Source organism: Diadema antillarum, unplaced genomic scaffold, assembly GCF_040938485.1.
Source record: "Diadema antillarum isolate AM-2024a unplaced genomic scaffold, OU_Dant_1.0 seq00000982_RagTag, whole genome shotgun sequence".
NCBI lineage: Eukaryota > Metazoa > Echinodermata > Echinoidea > Diadematoida > Diadematidae > Diadema > Diadema antillarum.
In genome coordinates, this window is record NW_027271822.1 from 219,328 (window position 1) to 239,549 (window position 20,222).

General features: G+C 40.2%; 1 protein-coding gene across 1 annotated transcript in view; it reads right to left on the reverse strand.

Annotated features, from left to right (window-relative positions):
- LOC139742175 (synaptotagmin-like protein 4) overlaps positions 1–20,222 on the reverse strand; it is a 114,369-nt gene that overhangs the window by 15,037 nt on the left and 79,110 nt on the right. The window contains exons 6-7 of the mRNA XM_071652754.1: positions 16,062–16,153; positions 13,988–14,071 (exon numbers count right to left, since the gene is read on the reverse strand). Of these exons, the coding sequence (XP_071508855.1) occupies positions 13,988–14,071; positions 16,062–16,153 (176 nt within the window). The remainder of the gene's footprint in view (positions 1–13,987; positions 14,072–16,061; positions 16,154–20,222) is intronic.

Genomic DNA, 20,222 nt, shown 5'->3' on the forward strand with positions numbered 1-20,222 from the left:
TTTTCATTTCTTTTGTTTTAACAAAAAATAAAGAGGGAGGGGGGGGACACGCCCAGTGGGCCCCCGATTGGATCCGCCACTGGTCGCGTAACAGAAAACAGAGATATTCCAGATTTTCAAGAAGTGTGATAAAGAGATTTCTTGAAAAATGTCCGAACACACAGTGTAACGCACTCAAATGCATGCACACACATTCCACTGCAAACAGTATCTTTCGTTCAATTAGTTATCACCCAAAAGTATTGGGAATCTACGAAATTAAAATCCCAGAAGTTAGGGGGAAAAAAAGAAGGAGAAGAAGAAGAAGAAGAAGAAAGGGCTGTTCACACTGATGACTATGAGGATCCTTTTAAATTGATATTGTATCAATAAGTAATTAGGTGGATCTTTAACCACAAGTAGATAAAAGGAAAGAACTTCAAATTACCTGAATCATGTGCTTGCGCTGTTATCAATTAAAGCATGCAGTAATCACTTTTGCGAACTGCTAGTACATGCTTTCATACGCAGTGGGGATCATCGTTTCTCACATAAACAAAATCTATCAAAGCTTCTAAACATATGTTTACTGAGTCTCCACACAACAAAACAACTTCACAGTGAAATGATGTTGATGAAACAAGTGAGCTCTATATCACCTTTTTTTTTTTTTTGGTTGTGTGAGCTGGTGTGTGTTTTCTGTGATAGTTTGTACATGGGACATAAACCATGATTGCATAGACAGACTAGTGTGCATGAAGAGACAACAGGAACTGAACGCTTACATATGAATGGTGACAGCTATAAACTGGATGGATTTGGGGATGGTAGTACAAATGTTTTGACTACAGTGACTATCTATCAATGGACAATCACTGGTTCTGCCCACTAGTCTAGAGTGTTGATGAAGAACCACAGCAGTCTGGTGCAGTGTAAAGAGACAAATCATCCCACCCCTGAGAATGTGAACACACCTCGTAGGGGTTCTCTAGCTTGGCATACCTTATGAAGCATCTCTTTCTTCGATGTTTTCTTCCCTACTGGCGAAGAGACAGTGCTTCCGGTGGAGCGCGCCTTAAACTTGGGCGGCTCGGTGAAGTCGTCCGGTGCCGCGACCCCCGATGACGCCCCCGCTGAGACCTCTGAAGGCGCTGTCTCCACTTCCACCTTCGGCGCAGGGGGTTGTGTCTTGGGCATGGCTGGTGCTTGGGACTTGGGGGGAGCGTCAACGGACGCCTTGGTGCTGAGGACACCGCCATTGGCATCCACCGCCCCCTTGGCAGCGGAGTCTTCATCCTGGGGTGAGGACATAGGTAACTAAACGTGATCAGGCTGGATGCGGAGGTGATTATTGGGTGTGATGAGAAGAGAGGGAGTCAGCAACCAATTGTCTGGTGTGGTATCCACCCACCACCGCTGGTAATCCATCCACCGCACTGTGTTTGCTGCCCTCGTGGTTATACATAGGTGATGTTAGTTGAATGACGCGTGCTGCTCTCCAACCCACCAACAATAGTATACCGTGCAATCGCAGTCTTCCATACTGGAGTGGTGGTTAGTTAAACCATGCAGGCAAGACCACGACGATTAGTGTATGATCGTCTGTTCATATTCATGTTAGTATAGTGCCAGTCTATTACACCATCAGCCAGGAATGGGGTTAGTATTGTGCAGGATATACAAATGGATTGAATCACCAAAAAGAAAACCTGTGATGTATATATGTATCTATCTATTCATCTGTGGTATAGAATAACTCACACCAATAGAAATAAATTCCATATCGAAATGAAATATACAGATGGTTCCCATGATTGGTCATGCAATTGGGTAATCAAAAGGTTTCGTGCAATGAATGAATGAACATGCTTTCTAATAATAACTGTAATAAGTGAGCGCGACTGTTTTATACAGGAAGATATTTTAAACCAAGTAATAAAGAAACAAAGTTCTCCTCTTTCAAGTAGTGTCCCATTGGTGATTTGTGTTTGAACCATGATACTGTTGTTAGGAGCTCTTTAACACTTGCGACTGAAGTAATGACCTCGTATTTCATTTCTGAACTGAATGACTGCACAGATATCTGATTCAATATGGTGTGTAGATAAGAAAATCATGGCTCCAATTATAAAGCACCATCAAATTAAGACACTTCCATTTAAGAGTCAAATTCATTACTTCATAAAAAAGATCAAGCTTTACTGTACAAAGAGGGAAAAAATCACCTTTCTGAATCATTGGCTCTCACAAATTGAATGTATGACAGCTTATCCACACTACGTATGTCATGAAAAGTGTACAGTTTGAGTTGTCTTCAAGTACTGACCTTGAGAACATAATAACAGTACATGCATGGAAATGCTTCAAGAAACTACTTTTATTTCAGATAACACAAAAGCTGAGGAATACATTGTGCTATGCGAATTCTTTTGAAATACAGAAGTAGATATATATATATATATATATATTATCATAGGCAGATCCATTATGTACGGTCACAGACTTAGTGTATACAACTGAAAACACCTGTTAAAAGATGGGTGTCATAATGAGGTTACTGTACTTCTAGAGCATGTACCAGAGCAGTTATTTTGTTCAGCAGATAAGAAGATGATAGAGGCAGGTCATACATATGCACTTGTAAGAACTGTTGATCCAATAGTAACCGACCATTTGAAACACCTGTTAGGTTAAAGGTAGATAGATGACATATGACGTTATTGCACTTCAGTAGGACATATCAGTATCAGAGCAAAAATCTCATTCAGAAGATATGTCCTCCCATGTCGTCATTTGTTGGATAAGATACTGTATTAGCTGCTATTTTTGCGAGGGTTTAATTTTTGCAAATTTCGCGAATCACTGTTGGTCCATGAATTTAACAACATGCAAAAATATTTCATACGGACAGGCATTAGTGCACTTATGATAGCATCGGGGTCAAAAGCACAAAAACAACATCTTGTGATAATGTCCCTGACCTCCTCATTTGCAAACATATCGGTACGCAAGGATAACAGCATGTACAGTAATTGCTCACTTGAGAAGCAGAAGGGTTCAACTCTAAGTGATGTTTATGCCTTTCTGCCTCTTAACCCATTGAGGACGAGTCCCGAGCATACTCGGGCCAGTGTCTATGGGAAATGCGTGTTGTAGCAAAATCGATCCATCCTCAACAGGTTAAATAACGACATGAAAGGTGAGAAAGCAAGAAGATTTTAGGTGAATATGTGAATCCATGATCAGAGACATATTCAAAGGTATTTGTGGGTGTGTGTATGTATATTAGAGAATCCCAACCCAAGAAAAATATTGTGAAGTCTTCACGTAAAATTTCCTACTAACCCTACAGATACTGTTCACTCTCCCTTTGAAACCATCTGTGCATCAGTGCACACTCTTTGTGTCTCACGATCTGTCTTGAAATCAAAACCTAAGAGGCATCATGATAACAATTTGCTGAAGCAAGATGATGATAATTATCATTCTTGATATTTGATACATATACCTGTATAAGGTGTGTCAAAACATTTGCAGTATGATCAATTTTGATGCTGATATTTACCCAGTGAAATCAACATTAGTCAATTACTCAATTACTCCATGACATTGGTGTCAGTATGAAGTGGGCATGTTTGGAAATGGTGGGACCACTGGGCCCCGTTTCACAAAAGATGTTAGGATAGCAACTCTAGGTGTAAAGTTAACTTCCCATAGCAACAGCCAATCAGGAAGCTAGATTCTTGTCATTCCAGCAAGAGTTGCTATCATACCAACTTTTTATGAAATGAGGCCCAGGTCGGCATCCTATGAAGTGATATTTACAAAATCTGAACAACCTCATGGTGCCAAAAAAGAGAAAACAAAATTCATTCTTAAATTTGAATTTGGGGATGATGTGTGATTTGAAAAAGTACACAATTACAGGCTTGGTATCTTAAAATTTGTTTAATTTCACAAATCATCATGCTCATGAAAGAATTCAAAGCAATAGAGAGGTAATTGGTAGTGTACAATACAGTATAATACATCTGCAATATGCCATAAAATAGATAAACAATTCACTAAGAGTAAATATTTTTGAAAATTATGAGAAGAATGCTACACAAAATGCATTTGACTAAAATACACTCTACTTGTGTTCATGAACGGTCAATGGGATTTTATGTGTATAAATATTCTGTCTTCAGTGCGATATACCACTGAATGTAATATATACAGGCATGTGAAGAATAAGTGTGTGTTGTGGATACTGACATTTTATATGTTGTACACACAAACGACTGCTCTTGCAATAAGACAATACTTTGACAGAATAACATACAATAGTGGTAGGACAGAAAATATTTATTTCATGCACTTAGAAGAATGCTTATTGCAGAGATGAATGGACAGATGATATATACATTTATTTATTATATATATGTAATATCAAATGTATATGTCAACAAGAGTGATAAAAAAGATGATTAATAAGCAAAATGTTTACCCCACTATACCCATCTTCATATTAATTTAACAAAAAGACAAACCATTTCAGTGTAGAACAATGACAAGTGTATTCATTGCTCACTATATGTCTCCCAAGGAATAGATGTACATTTTTTTTTTTCACACAGAGAAGAGCTGTTCTTTTTGAAATTGTGACTTCACAGCAGGATTTCAATAATCTCAAGACTAAGACTGTTATAATATTTCAGGTGTATAAAAGATAGTTCAGAACAAATATCACAGCAGAATGCTTGCAACTTTAACCCTTTCCACACTATGTAAATTCTGAAATCCCCATAGATTTACACATAGTACACAGGCCACCAGGTTCCTGTATGGAACGGGTTAAGTTCTCAAACAGTTCTCAAAATGAAATCAGGTTTAGAATTAATAATGGAAGAATAGTATCAGGTATAATGGATGTGACAGGATCTAAATCTACACAAGAAGATACGCATTTCAGGGAGTGTAATATCACCATGGCGGGTTATGGAATTTATACACAGTATGAAATACAGTGGTTGTGTGATCTTTACATACACCTGCAGAAGGAAGATGCTAAATGTTAGATGGGGTTTCTGGATTGGGAAAGATCTATCCTGAGAGGGAGACTAATGTTAGTGGAGAACCACTGATCATATGCAATGACATTATCATCTAGTTAGTTTCTGAAAAGGGCAAATAGTATAGAGTAGGGGAATTTGTGTGTTGATTGTGATGACAAGCACAACATGGCAGTTGTCCTACAATTGCCCAAGGAGTTGCTATGTATGCTTGGAAGTTTCTTCTACCTCTTGGGTCTTGGTCTCCACTTCCTGCAGAGCCAATATCGTCTGGAGGCCCCATTCACCATGTGGGAGATCCATGTCTTCTGGATCCAAGGATTTCCCACGTACATAGACGTCCATCTGTCTCGGAGGTTTGGCTGGAGGCTCGTCAGAGACGTTAGCTGGCACAGACATGGATCTTCGCAATTTAGTTGGAACGGGTGGGGCTTTTGCTTTGGGCAGAACAAGTGGGGCCACCACGTCGGATGATGGAGCAGTAGGCTGGGTCTCCACAGATGCCTCGTCAGACTCGCTGCCACCAGTGCTTTTTCTGGTGTGATAAGGTATGTTGCCTTTTAGCTGGCCTGCTAATAAGTTCTCAATGTTGGGCCTGATCGAACGTCTAGCGATACGGAATTCCTCTGTTTTCTTATAGGCTCCCTCTAGATATTGTGAGGGGCTTCTTGCACCAGCATCCACAGTCACCCCTTGGCCTCTCTCCTTTTCTCGATCTTCCTTTGGTGGGGTTGCATCAGCGAGCTTTCCAACAGTTGGGCGTTCCACACTCTGTGGAGGGCTAGAAGCACTGCGTACATCTTCAGCCAGTTTCCTCAGTGTCTCCTGTATGCCTATGGACACCCGTTTCGTCTCCACTCTGGTCCACTTGGGATGTTGAGGAGACTGCTGGACTGCATGGAAGGTATCACTGACACAGGGTGAGGCATACTCCATAAGTACCTCCTCTCCTTCAGACTCAACCACACTCTGAATGCTGTGCATGAAAAACCCCTCTGTGAGACCACCATCATCCATTACATATCTTGGTTCTTGGGTGTAATAGACACGAACCTTTGAGGTCGGCGAGGCTGGTGACAAAGTGGGTTCGAGAGATGTGCCACGAACATCTGATTTCTCATCCTCAGTCTGCTCTTCTTCAGTTGTTTTCTCTTCTCCTTTCCCTATCCCAATTTGTCTTGGCTCATCTGACTGGTAGCTTTCATTAGAACTCATCACTGATGTAGGCTCTTTGTCATCTCTTGTCTTATTCAACAAGGAATTGCCCTTGATTCCTACTTCAATATCTCCCCTCGCATTCTCTGCTTCGATAGAGAGTTGTGAAGGAGAATCTACATCTTCATTATCATTGTCTGGGGCTTCAGGATCAAATTCAAGGTCCGGGATTCTGGCAGGCAGCAGAACCTTAGCATCAGCATGGCTATCAATGTATCTGTAATTCTTTGTAGTGATAGTTTCCTCCAAACTTCCTTTGTCAAATGATATCGGCAGAGCTTCACTCACTGGAGCAATACATGTTGCTTCCAATGGCTGCTCCTCCATGATGATCATTTGATTTCTTTCTGAAACTTGCTCCTGCTCTTCCTCCTTCTCCTCCCCTTGCCACATGAGCGCATCTTCATTCCTAGAGCTGTATGTCAGCACACTGATGCTTGGTTCCAAGATGTCCAGGGCACGAGGCTCCGGCAAGGGCTGCAGCTCTTCAAATATCAAAGGCATGTAGTTTTTGCGTGGCAAAGAAGCATGCTGCATCCTACTCTCTTCCTTCACCAACAGAGATTCAGACACCTCAATACAATGACTAGATACCACTTCTTGAGCACATGCTGGCTGACTGCAATCAGCCAAATCTGCGTAACCATCGATGCCCATTTCAGGAACATGCTCTGTGGGCATGGCAAAGGCCTGATGTATAACCTCTTCCTCAACTTCTGTTGGTTCAGCCTTTCTCATCAACGGACTCTCCTCCAGAATGCTTTGCTGGCCAACAGGGCCACCCTCAACTAGACTCTCCCTTTCTTGAATCACTACACCAGGAACCGGACTTAGTCCGGACTTAGCTTCATCCTCTTGAGACTCTCTTGGAATATTTGGAGCAACATAGGAGATCTTCGTAATTGAGCTGGATCTTGGAAAGGTCAGGTTTATCTGTCTCGATGACTTGACACCTTTCCCTCCTGTCGGAGTGCTGGGATCCACTGGAAGAGTCCCATCAACAGCATCATCTCTTGCAATCCTCTCTGCCGCTCCAGTATCTTTTCCTCCGATACGACTTCTAATTCTTTTACAATCTTCAACAACATCTGGAACCTTGTCTTCTTCAGCTACATCTTCTTGTGGCTGAGACATCACAAGCACTAGCCGTGCTGATTTACTAGCTGATTTTGTGACAACGTGGCCATGCTTCTCTGACTCACGCTCCTCTGACCCGATCTCTTCTGTTTCAGCCTTCTCCACGAAGAGATCCTCTGTTGCCAGCTTCTCCACATCAAAACTCTTCAGGTTGTTGTTCTCCAAGTCAAGTTTCACAGGGTCAACATCCTCTACTTCGAGTATCCCAGAGTCATCGCCATTGTCTTCCAAATGGTGCTGAATGGCATCTGATGGCAATTGGGACAGAAGAGCATCGTCTCTCTCTTTTCCCCGGGGTGGCAACTTCCCGATGTCTTCTTGATCCCTTGCCAGCTCCTGAAGAGAGTGGAAAGAGCAGACACAGCCGCATCAGTCCTGTACAAAACTACAGTGTCCATGACAGATGCACTCAGACCATGCTAAACAGAAGCATGCAGAGAAAAGAACATTGATGCATGCACTTCACTGTCAGTGAGTGATATAATATATCCATAATACTGGCATTACCAAGTTGTTCGAATGTACAATCATACATGGAAGGGAAACAGAATGCCAATACTGAAAAAAATGACTTTTTCACAACAAATGGTATGTCAAAAATATGAGAATTGGTGTCAAAGCAGAAAATATCTCAGAATAAACGTGATAAACGTGACAACAACTGGAAAGATATTTAGAGAAACTGAAACTAACTTACCCTCGCATGGCCAAAAAAATAAGAAGGAAAAAAAAACCGAAAGTGGTTCATCTGTCTCTGACGAGATCTCTGCAGCTTGCCATACAAGATCTCACAGGACCTCACAAGTACATGCCGTGCTTCCATATGGAAATACATTCATGCACACGACCTCAGGCAAAACAGAAGGTGAAAATGATGTGAAGGAGCCAGCTAGAAAAGGTCACTCGCAGAGTTCCATCTGTAATCCCGTAAAACACACTCATGACGAGAAAAATACAGGACACTTTGGAGCATGATGTATCAAAACGACACGATTCTTGCAGTGATCTTCCACAGACATTGGAGTGTCATCTCAAACTTAACTCTCTCCTGTTCATTCCTATAAGTTATATGGCTGTCATAGGTCCCTGCGGTGTCTTCTAGAATGTATTCACAGCAGCTAGATCCTCTGTGTGCATGGGTAGGCTTATGACTGCAATCAACAAATTGCACATTTTAAAAGTTTTGTGATCAATGCTTTCATGCAAATATGCAATCTTTCTGTCCATTTAGTGTAAATGTGTGCAAAGATTCTGATAACAAGAGGTATCTTCTACTGGCATCTTACCTGCTACATGTTTTACCTATCTCAACTCAAAATTCATCAGATTCTGGGCTTTTGCACTAGAGGATACTGGTAGAGAAGCAATACTCTGCAATCTTGTCATGAAACCTGTTCTTCAACAATCATCATTTCATTGACCTCTGGGCACCATGGTATGTTTTCAATGTGACAAATGCTGTGTGCTTTTCTGTGTAGAGCACTACTTGCCATAGTGAGAAATTTTACCCAAGTTATGCATAAGTATGAGAAAAGCCTGTGCACATCCATATGAACCTTGATCTGCTGTAGATCATGGAATTGAGCATAGTAACAATGCTGGTGCTTGTGCAAGTCAGAAAGCATGTAGAAAAGGGTGCAAAAAAAAATAGCACTGTTAGTCAAACATAGTTTTCTTTGCCCTGTTGCTCAGTGTTACATTCAAGCAGTGATTTTCTAATCTCACATGTTCTGATCACCCCACAGTAAACAGGACAGAGCACCTCAGGGGATGCTCTTGAACATACAGATAGGGAAGCCTCCAGCAATGTTTTCCAACGCATGACCATTAAATGGCAGAAATTATGGAGCAATGGTGACTATTAAAATAAAAATACCTTGCCAGTTCCTGGTAGGGAGACACTGGCGGTTGCCATGGGGACAGGATCATTCCCATCTCCTTCCAAGTCATTATCATCTGCTGGGGAGATGGCCACAATGGGAACATTGCGTACAGATGCAGTTATGTCCGGCTCCTGCAACACCACCGCCGGTTGGTCATTGGCAAATGTGACGGATCTGGAGCGGGACTTCATGGCACTCTTCAGTGGCGCTTTCCTCTGAGGCTCGGGGGGAGTGCCGAGAGGTCCACCCGATCCTGGAGGAACTTCCTCTGCCAAACCTCCCCGTAACTGCTGCTGCGCAGCTTCGAGTACATGCTGGACAAGCCAGGAAGCAGTGGCTTGTAGCGCAGCATCCGCATCTTCAGCTCCAGGGGGAAGTGCAGTCTGCTCACTCTCATCTTCATCCATTGAGACGCTGCTCCTCTCCCCACGACTTCCCCAACTCGACCTGCGCTTGTTCACTTTCAACAAGGCTGAGCTAATGGCTAGATGGACCACCTTCTTGGCCATGGCCTTTACCTTCTGATTGGACTGGCTAGATTTTGCCACCATTCTCTGCAGGTCTTTACTAAGCTTCCTGACCCTAGATCGACCACCTCCCTTACCGCTGCTCTCACTACCATCATCTCTAAATGCATCCGCCTCTCCATCAGCCTCTAAGGTGATCTCCTCCGGCCCCTTACCACGCCCATCCTGAGATGAGAGGTTGAGTGGAAGAGAAGTAAAGGATTGTGACACAATCGGTTTCTACAGCCCTGGATAAAATGATGAGAAGCCATCACCACAGCCGTTCCCACACTGGATGTTGTGTCAGTTCTCAGCTCCTAGACATGGATTCATGCATCAGACACCAAAAAGCAGCAGGTTAGATCCCCACCAAGACTTCTAAGTACAGCTTTACATCCACGCCCTAGCAACCATTCCTTCCGCCACCACTTCTTTCCTGTCACATCCCTGGATGTACGTGCTTAATAGATAAATATGCACAATACCAAGCTGGCAGGATATGCAAAGAAATCACCTTGATAGAGCAACCACAACCTGTTGGTAGCAACAAGCACATTGAGCGCAATACATGATGGAAGATGTTAAGCAGCAAAATTCCCACTTGTGCACACATGGAGGAAAGTACATGTACATGACAGGAAAGTGGCAGGTGGCATGTGCTACAAACCTCCTCCAGCTGGAACACTCTTTCAACAAATGAATGGTGTGACATCACAAAATGGACAGGAAGGTTGGAGTCTGAAAAGCCGCACCACTGATGCAACACTGAACAGCAGCAGTGCATAAATACAATCTATCTGAAGGGATCATTGAGTATCTACTGCAGATCTCCGTGGGTTTTTTTTTTTCTAAAAACAAATATATTGGTTCACTAAGCATTTATGCTTTAATAATGAATTTATGGTTGAGAGCCCAGTATGATAAAAACAAAACAGCCTGCTTCTGCAGAAAGGAAACATACTGGAAAGAAAATAACTATGTGTAGGTATGCTAACTGCCTTTCACGTATGCTCCATGAACTCTGACTCCCTTTAAGCACTGTTTCCTCTTTGTTCCAAGAGCAGTGTGCAGAAAAATGTGCATGTTGCACAGCAAATCAATTCATACCACCAACTAGATATTTTGTCACCAACATAAAGAGATCATTTTCAATATCTGTACTGGTGACATGGACAATCTAGGTCCTGATAATGTAAGAGACTAGAGGACTCTTACAGAATTCATTTGCTGCTCTGCCTCCCCCTCCCTCCCCCCCCCCCTCCAAGAAATTTGTCTTGAATAGAGAAGGTTTTGGCTTTGTCTCTTAATGAGGAGAGACCATGAGGAGTGAGAAATATTATGCTCCAAGATGAGCCTATCATAACATCTGGAGAATACATACTGCAGGTCTGTTGTTACAAAAGTGACGGTAATACCACATTGCAATAGTCACAAGTGAGAGCTTTTCACAGCTTCTCATGTGAGTAATTTTCCTTTTCACATTTAATGTAGACGGCGAAAACAAGGAGCAGCCATTGCAAATGTGGCGCGGTGACCTGCACACATTTCGTTTTGCTGTTAGTAGGTTGCATGTGATGTTGCCAGTTCTGTGAGGTGAACAGCTGTAGTTAGTGCACGCATACTACTATTCACACACTTTATTTCAATACAAGCTTACTATCTGCACCACTTCCTCAAAGACGAGACAGAGACAAGGCTAGACGAGACAGGACAAGCCCAAACAAATCATAGCGAGACAAATCTGGCGGAAGCACTGCATTTTGACCTGATGTCGACTGATGTTAACATCACGCCATGCAGAGTTCTCTCAATACCCAAGATACTACTGGATTACACAAACAATGATCGACATGTCACACAATTACCAAAAACAAAAAGCAAGAAAATAAATAGGCTAAAATGGGAAGATGCATAAAGACAAAAAAACAAAGAAAGAAAGAAGCAAAACCACAGCATATAATATCATAGGTTCAGCAGGACATACAAATGTACATACTTGCATGTATATCATATTTTGATCAGAAAATAATAGACACAGAAGACCTATGGTCCCTAAAGATTCAGAATCTTATTAACCTGATGCAGCTTCTGTTCCACACATGGCAGTAACACACATGGCAGCAACACGGCCAGAGCAAAATGGCAATAATGCAAGCTGATTTCGGACTGACCATTATTAGTCTCTCTGCCAAGCACCAAGACACAGTATGTTATGCAGTTAGGTTGTCACAAAGAAATAGGGTTAAGATGAATTCATCTATATCCACTGCAAATAACAGCATCATTAGCATCCTCAGGTGTCACCCACATGGGTAAACATTTGCTCGTGAATGAAATTTTCCGCATACAAATATTGAATTTGAAAGCTAAATTCTATGAGGAAAAAATGTTCATATGATACTGCAATATTCTTTAACTTTAGCCAACTTTGTTTCTTGAAACCTCCTAATTCTAGGAGTCCGTCTTTGAACAAAATAACAACATTAAAAAAAGATGTCTGCAGCATCAAGGACATTCATTCTTTTTGTCACATTTGTGCTTCATTGAATTTTACTTCCACACCGATTTACACATGACATAAATGTGGCAGAACAATTGTGTCATTCTCATTTCACATTTGCAAATGTCTCGCAAACTTTCAAGTCAAACATTGTAGAGAACCAATCACCTAAATACAATATACCTTTTGACCACAAAATTAAATAGACTGCAGTAGTGATTACGTATTATCCTAATCTCTTTCTGCAGTTTCAGCTCAACAGGGAAATAGTCAAAATTTTCCAAGCATCTTCCAGCTTTTTGAAGGCCTCTTTTCCCCGGAGAAGAACAAGATTAAGATCACTTATACATGTCTCAAACACACAACATACACAATGTTACCCTATTAAGATGAGTACCAGGTGTTAGTCTGAATCACAAAGTGAGAGTTTTGAAAGTGCTCTGTCAAATATGCGTGAAGTACAGTATATTACGACACAAACGGAATGGATATTACATGATAGTTTTACCCGTGAACATAATCAATGGCTGTACACACGTAAACAGGATGAAACGATTGGATGCATGGTATCATATGAATTATACAGGCACACGTGCAGTGCATGGCTATCACATCAGTTAATGCATCTATAGGGAATATAAGATGACAAACATTTTCAGTTTATTATATATCAGCAATTATGTAACTCTAATTGTGATCATGTCAATCATTAAGCAATCGGCTAAAAATCCATACAGTTTTGACACAAATCATTGCACATACAATTGTGAATAAAGTTCAAAAAGTAGCTTTTTTTTTCACATGTTGGCAGTCATTTTTTACACAGCTTTGTCTTAACTGACCATCCATGTAGTATGCTACAGACATATGATAGTAATATCACATCACCATCACTGCCATCATCAAGATCACTGCAATGTATTCATCCTTGAAGAAATTTCTTCTTTACGTCATCACTATTCTCCATATTCTCTGTTTGGTCAAGCACCCAGCCGTACATCAGTCCTTGAGTCTGTCCATGTCTTTTTATGTTTTTGGTTACAATCACCCCATCAAAGTCTAATACATCAAGAACATGTCTGCTACCACCATTACCATCATTGTCAACACCATCACCATCACCCTAAACATCACCAAAGACAAGTTTAGTTTCTTTTTCTTTTTCACCCCCTCTTCCTTTCCTGAGATCAAAGTCTTCTTTAATCATCATCATCATCATCATCTTTATAACAATAAATTCTCTCAGTGACCCCATATCACAGTCATGAATGTCTATCTTTTCCAACAACATGCAAGCATTTTCTTCCTTGTCATATTATCATCATCAAAATAACCCTCCATCTCATCCCAAATCATTTTTAGCGACCTGCGAAGAAATCGCTATATTCCATCCTACATGGTATACTTCCTCTTCAACATCATCACCATTTCTGTCAGCATCAACACTAGCCATCAACGTCATCATCATCATCATCCCTTTCATCATCACTTTCATTGTCGATCATCACTGCAAATTGCAATCCTGGTCTTCATACAATCATCATCACCATCAAAATTATCATCATCATCAGTTATTCTTATCATAGTCACAATGATCCTTGTTAGTAATCCTCCTCATCATAGTCACTATCATAATCATCATCATCATCATCATCATCATCATAATCATCGTCATCATCATCATCATTAACATCACCAGCATTCTCATCTTACCATAAACAACCTTCCCTCCTCCGCCTGCCTGTTAAGTCTCCAAGATCCTGTGTGAGAATTACCGCCATCACTCTGGGCATCCCCCTGAAATAGACGTGAACCGCGGCTACCAAATGAAACCAATGGCTCTCTCTCTCTTGCCAGCTACCAAATGAAACCAAGTGTGTTCTACCTCATCCATGTCTAAAATGTAATACGTATACCATCAATGATGCATGCGTTGCATGAGAAGCTAAATATATATGAATGCTGATATGAATGCTTCCATTAGTTTGCCTAAAAATGATGTGTGTCACACGTTTAGTTACTACATGTTTGTACCTTGAGGAGGGGAGGAAACTTGCCACAATCTCATGAAAGATAGGAAGAACCCATCTACCAAGTGGATAACTAGCACCAAAAATTGATAGGTATATCTGGTAATACATACACATCAGAACAGCCAAGTATAACATTTAGACAATCTTAGACATAACTAGAAATGTCGCTATGGCGACTGGTATGCCTCCGCCATAATGCATGATTCTCCTAATAGGTCTATAGTACATGTGGACAATGTGTGATTACATTTTCACAAAATTGGCAAAATATTAAAATGACATGTTTGTCACAAATGTACTGAATGTTTACCTTCCTTGACCTATGTTTAATTGGATGAATAGGAGAGCATGTATTTGGGGATTTAAGAACTTTAACTTGACTTTGACCATTTCATAAGTTTATGCACTGAGTAATTTTCAAGGTATGGAGAAAAAGTGCAATTTCTGTATTGAACAGTAAATTGTTATCATTTTCATCTGGCCTTTGATTTATAAGAGAATCACTGTCAGGCAGAACATACATAAATTCAGCATGTTCTAAGTTTCAAGATAACTTGAGCCACTTCCGAGATATGGAGAAAGAATTAAGTTCAGCACTTTCACTTGATCTTTGACCTTTTGACCTTTGACCTTCTTGGCAAAAAAAAAATCCCAGAGAATCTCTATTGGGTTATACATGCATACATCAAGTTAAAAAAAAAGAAGTCCTGCTGGCATTGCACAAATATAAGGAAAATAGTACAATTTTGAAGTATTGCCCTTGACCTTTGACCCCTGACCTTTGACCCCATGAACCCTAAATTCCCTAGATAACCACTGCCAGTCAGTAGATGCATATATATACTATGTTCCATGAAGATACCTTGAACAATTTCCAAGATACAGAGAAAAAGGTGAAAATTTAAAATTTCACTTGACCTTTTGACCTTTGACCTTTTGACCTCATGACCCCAAACTTTCACCAGAGAATTTTAATTGGGTAGTACATGTATACACTAAGTTTCAAGAAAATATCTTCAGGAATTGCATAGATATGGGGGAAATGGTAAAATTTTAAGCATTTGACCTTGACCTTTTGACCTTTGACCTTGAGCATGTGCACCCAAAAGTTGATAGGCACAACTTCACCCCCTAATACACATACATGCCAAGTTTCATTAGGATACCTCAAAAGGTTTTGGTAGTTACCCTGTCCACAAAATTCATTACGGACGGACGGAAGGACGGACGGACGGACGGACGGAAGGACGGACGGACGGACGGAAAGACGGACGGACGGACGGACGGACGGACGGACGGACGGACAACCCGAAAACATAATGCCTCCGGCACCACTTCGTGGCGGAGGCATAAAAACTGTCATGAGTTTAAGATTGATAGGAAACTGAAGTATGACTGCTATTAAAATAGAAGATGAATACAGATAAGAAGAGCTGAAGTGAATATAACTCCATTATCAAACTTGCTATATTGTCAAGTCTCCCATATCATAAGGCTGCAACATTCTTGCACATTTAAGTAGAGATTCCTTCAATAAACCATTAAACATTCATTTCATGGCACTTCAACTATTTTCATGACATGAACCAAAGAATATTTGCTTACTCTTGTCTCAAAGAGTATGTCTTCATGATTTCCAAGAGAAATTTTTGTTAGTTGATTCATTACCTTAGAATTGTAAATAATATGCTCTGTTTGAGTTTGAGAATTGGTTGATAGAATGACAAGAATGTGAATTGCAGGCTAGCACTTACTGCGTCATAGATGGCAATGGTGGGTATGGCAGCGGGTTTCCCTGATGCCTTGCCATGGGCGTTCCTCCTGCTCTTCTCCTCAGTTATACTTTCTGTATGATGCAAAAAATGTGAAGGAAATGGTTTTGCGGCTCTAATCAGGTTTATCTGTCTGTCTGTCTGTCTATATACTGTATACGCAATATATTTCGCAAGTCTAAATTTTCGCGAATCAGGAATTCCCGACGATTTCGCGAGTGGTTAAATTCACGATCATGGAGTCCTGTACTGAACAGAGAAATGTACACGCATATGTCACATTCACATTGGGATCAGAGTCAATATTGTGTCTTTAATTTCGCGAATAGCACCTGACTCACGAAATATCTGGCATATACAGTATGTGTGTGTGTGTCTGTGTGTCTGTGTGTCTGTGTGTGCGATGTTTTTATGGGATGTGCGTTAGTAGGTCTGTCCAAAACTGAGTCTGTTTAGAGTGATTTTATCGCACGGGTGCCAATCATGCTCTGTGGCAATTTGCCATGAATGATTTCTGACCTCGATACATGACTGCACAAACATCAAAAGTTATTCTGTATATATACAGAACATCTTAAGCACAACAACTAAAACTGTAACAATAAAATTATTTTTCACTACCAGCCCCAGCAATTCACACATCGTCATGACAAAAAAAGTACTCAAGTTATCACTTTCAAAGCACTAGTTTTTGGTGACTCAAAAACAAAAGACCATTCAAGTAGTGATTATTGAAGGGCTACAATGTTATAAATACTCCCCCGCGCTCATCATAGTCTCCCCCAGTCAAGTAACACACACACACACACACACACACACACACACACACACACACACACACACAAATAACAACAAAAAAATAATCAAATAATGATGCTGACGAGGATTAATGCTCACTGGAGCATTTCGACCAAAGCATGCAGTCGGCTGGAATGCCTCCATTTTCGCATGTGATCATTAGGCACGTGTCACCTTAGAGTCTAATATGATGAACACTAGAGGGCAGCTTCCCATTTCATCATGTAAAGGCTTGGGTGCCAGTAGAAAAAAAAAGTCTAAATAGCAAGCCAACAACAAGGCATTAACGAATTAAAGGGATCACATATATTGTAGTTCTGGTTGAGATGGGGCTTTAGCCTTCCATATTTTGTGTGTTTTTTTTATTCTAATATACTGAAAAATCTCTTATGAAATACAATGTACAGTGTACATGTATTAAGGAATATACAATGTACATGTATATCCTAAAAAGAATTCCAAATTTGATGAAATTTTGTTTGAAATGGCTGAGAAATCTGAACACAAAGAACTCCTAATAAAATGTGGGACCATCCTTTTATTAGGACCTCTTTGTTTAACATTGTTTTTGATAACTCCGCCATTTCAAAACCAATTTTCCATCAAATAAACTATGAATTCCTCTTAGGATTGCATGCCCTTCAATAATTCATTTAACCGGTTTCTGATTACGGTATATCTCAAAAATTCAAAATCTGAATCCCCCATCTCAATCAAAACTACACCACCCCTTTAAGCCTACAGGGGCTCCTGCATTTGGTAGAGATTTGATGCACAAAATGTGTATTTCTGTCCTGAAGGATATTTTCACTCATGACCAGACCCAATACTAATGACAGCGAGGGAAATTTATCTTCTTTCTAATGTAAGTGCAACAACATTGACAGAAAAAGAATTACTATAAATTTCAATTTTGAAATTAAATGCATTCTTCTGCATAAAACGTACAACATGCACATTTCGTACTAAAAATCTGTCACATGCCTTGTTGTCTGCTTGTGTTCTACATGTTTTTCTAATGGCCACCAGCCCCCCTTGTTGATATAGCTCGAGCCACGCAACGTGGGCGTCTATGGTACACCATCAGTCTAGCTACGATACACATCTTTGTTTGTCAATCAACAAAACAATGCCATTTTACCTACAAACTGTAGTTCCTGTGGTTCGACTGGAATGCCGCTACCTTCACATGTGACCACTACACACGTGTCACCATAACAATGCTGTGCCAAGTTCTAGTGGTATAAAAGGTGTCTGGCACTGTCCCATGAAGAGTACTAGAAGCCATTAACCTCGACATTTGATCTACCTTATTTTCTTCTCTTTTTTTTTCTGTAATGTAACAAAACCATTAGAATTTCCAGTGACTCAGTAGCAAATCTACAATATTCCTTACCCACCAGTACATGTACATGATCTTTGCATACTGAAGATGTTCGACTGAAAGTGATAAAAGAGTGCACATTTATGCATAAGCTTTGATGTTTTAGCTAAGTAAAGTAAGAAAGTAGTTTCTCGTCTGGATTTTTTAGAGAGAGGTGATGCGGGAGGTCCTTTTATTTGATATCTTATTATTTTTCATTTAAAGTCGCTACACAGCTCAAAGCACTCATGAAGTTCTGCACTTGCTTGAATATTCAGCCCTGTCATGATCTAAATGTTTCCTGATGGTTTTGTTGTCTGCGGACTATCACAATATCTTCTCACTGATACTCAATGGAAATCCAAAGGAATAAATTTAATGCAAATGCATGTTGACTTGTGTTGATCTTTAATGGCCTCAACACCACTTTATAATGTGGCTAAATGAAGATCTAAATGCATGTCATACATCTTACAACTTTTTTTATTATTTTCTCAGATAACTTGCATATGCCCATTCCCCCCCCCAAGAAAAAAAAAAAAACTTTACAAACCACAATTCCGCCATTGACATCATCTGTCAATCATTGCTAAAGTACGAAACATGATTCACAAAGGCACTGTCATGCACCTTAACCTGGACTGAGCTTAACTTTCATATTTCGATATTACCAGTATGACAAACAAAAGACACTGCCGGGAAGCATAAAAGATACATGTATGTATTCTCAGTCGAGGGAAAGGTGCTTTCCTAAGTCTTTTTTGAATCATAGTAGTATTTCATTAACGATTGACAGATATATGATGTGACTCGCAGAATCTTGGTTTGGAAGGTTGTTTGTTTGTTTGTTTGTTTGTTTGTTTGTTGTTGTTGTTGGTTTGTTTTTTTTTTTGGGGGGGGGGGGTTGTTGGCTGTATCTAGAATCTGAAGAAAAAATGAAGAAATATTACCATAAAAGGCATGGCACATATTTAGATATTCTTTTGGCCACATAAGTGATGATATTAAGAATCAATACAAGTCAATATGGTTTTGCTTATCACATAGAACTTGTTTTAATTCAGTTGAACCTCAACTGATTATCAATGAGGAGAGAGAGAATGCTCAAAAAAGGCAAAAAAATAACTACCATATGAATGATACAATAGTGTAGATCTATGTCAACTGAAAAAAAGGAAGGCAACATTGTATGATGTATCATCCAGGATTTATGAAACAAATAATCATTATGAAACATCTGTCTGGCACATTTTCAAAACTGGGATGGCAAAGAAGCAAACGGAATAATCTAAGAGAGTGCACACTCATCTTTCAACAGGAAAATGAGATCAAAGTGGAACTTACTGTATGAGCTAAAATATTATGCGGCGGTTTTATTGTCGCCAAATTTCACAAATCCAGTTTCAAACCATGAAAATAACAATGCATCAATATAAAAACATGCTTAAACAACAACGAGCACAAATGTTATTTAAAATGCTAGAGCAATACCAGAACAGGATGGCATGCAAATGAGTACATGTACACTGCAGGTCTACCACCACGTTGCATGGGCCACACAGCAAAGTAGCGACATTGGCAACATGGTAGTACGGAACTTAGGAACACTTGTTCATACACCTTGCAGGGAATCACCGAGTAAAAATATTCGGAATGTTGTAGCTTGTTACTCATTCTTACTTATTTCATGAATGGCAGAGTAACAACTACTAGACCCTTGCAATTGCAAAATTATCAACACATGAAAAATCTGACAAGTAACAATTCATGAAAATATCTGTACGCGAAAATTTCAGATACTACAGTATATCGTCGGTCTTATGCCAAAAGGGCCTTAAACCACTTCCAGTGTTATGCCAAAAGGCCCTTAATGCTATAGACTTTGTACACTATTAATGCCCTTTTGGCATAACAGGGGAAGTTCTTTAAGGCCCTTTTGGCATAAGGCCGACGATATTACCACTTGATATCAAATGCAAATA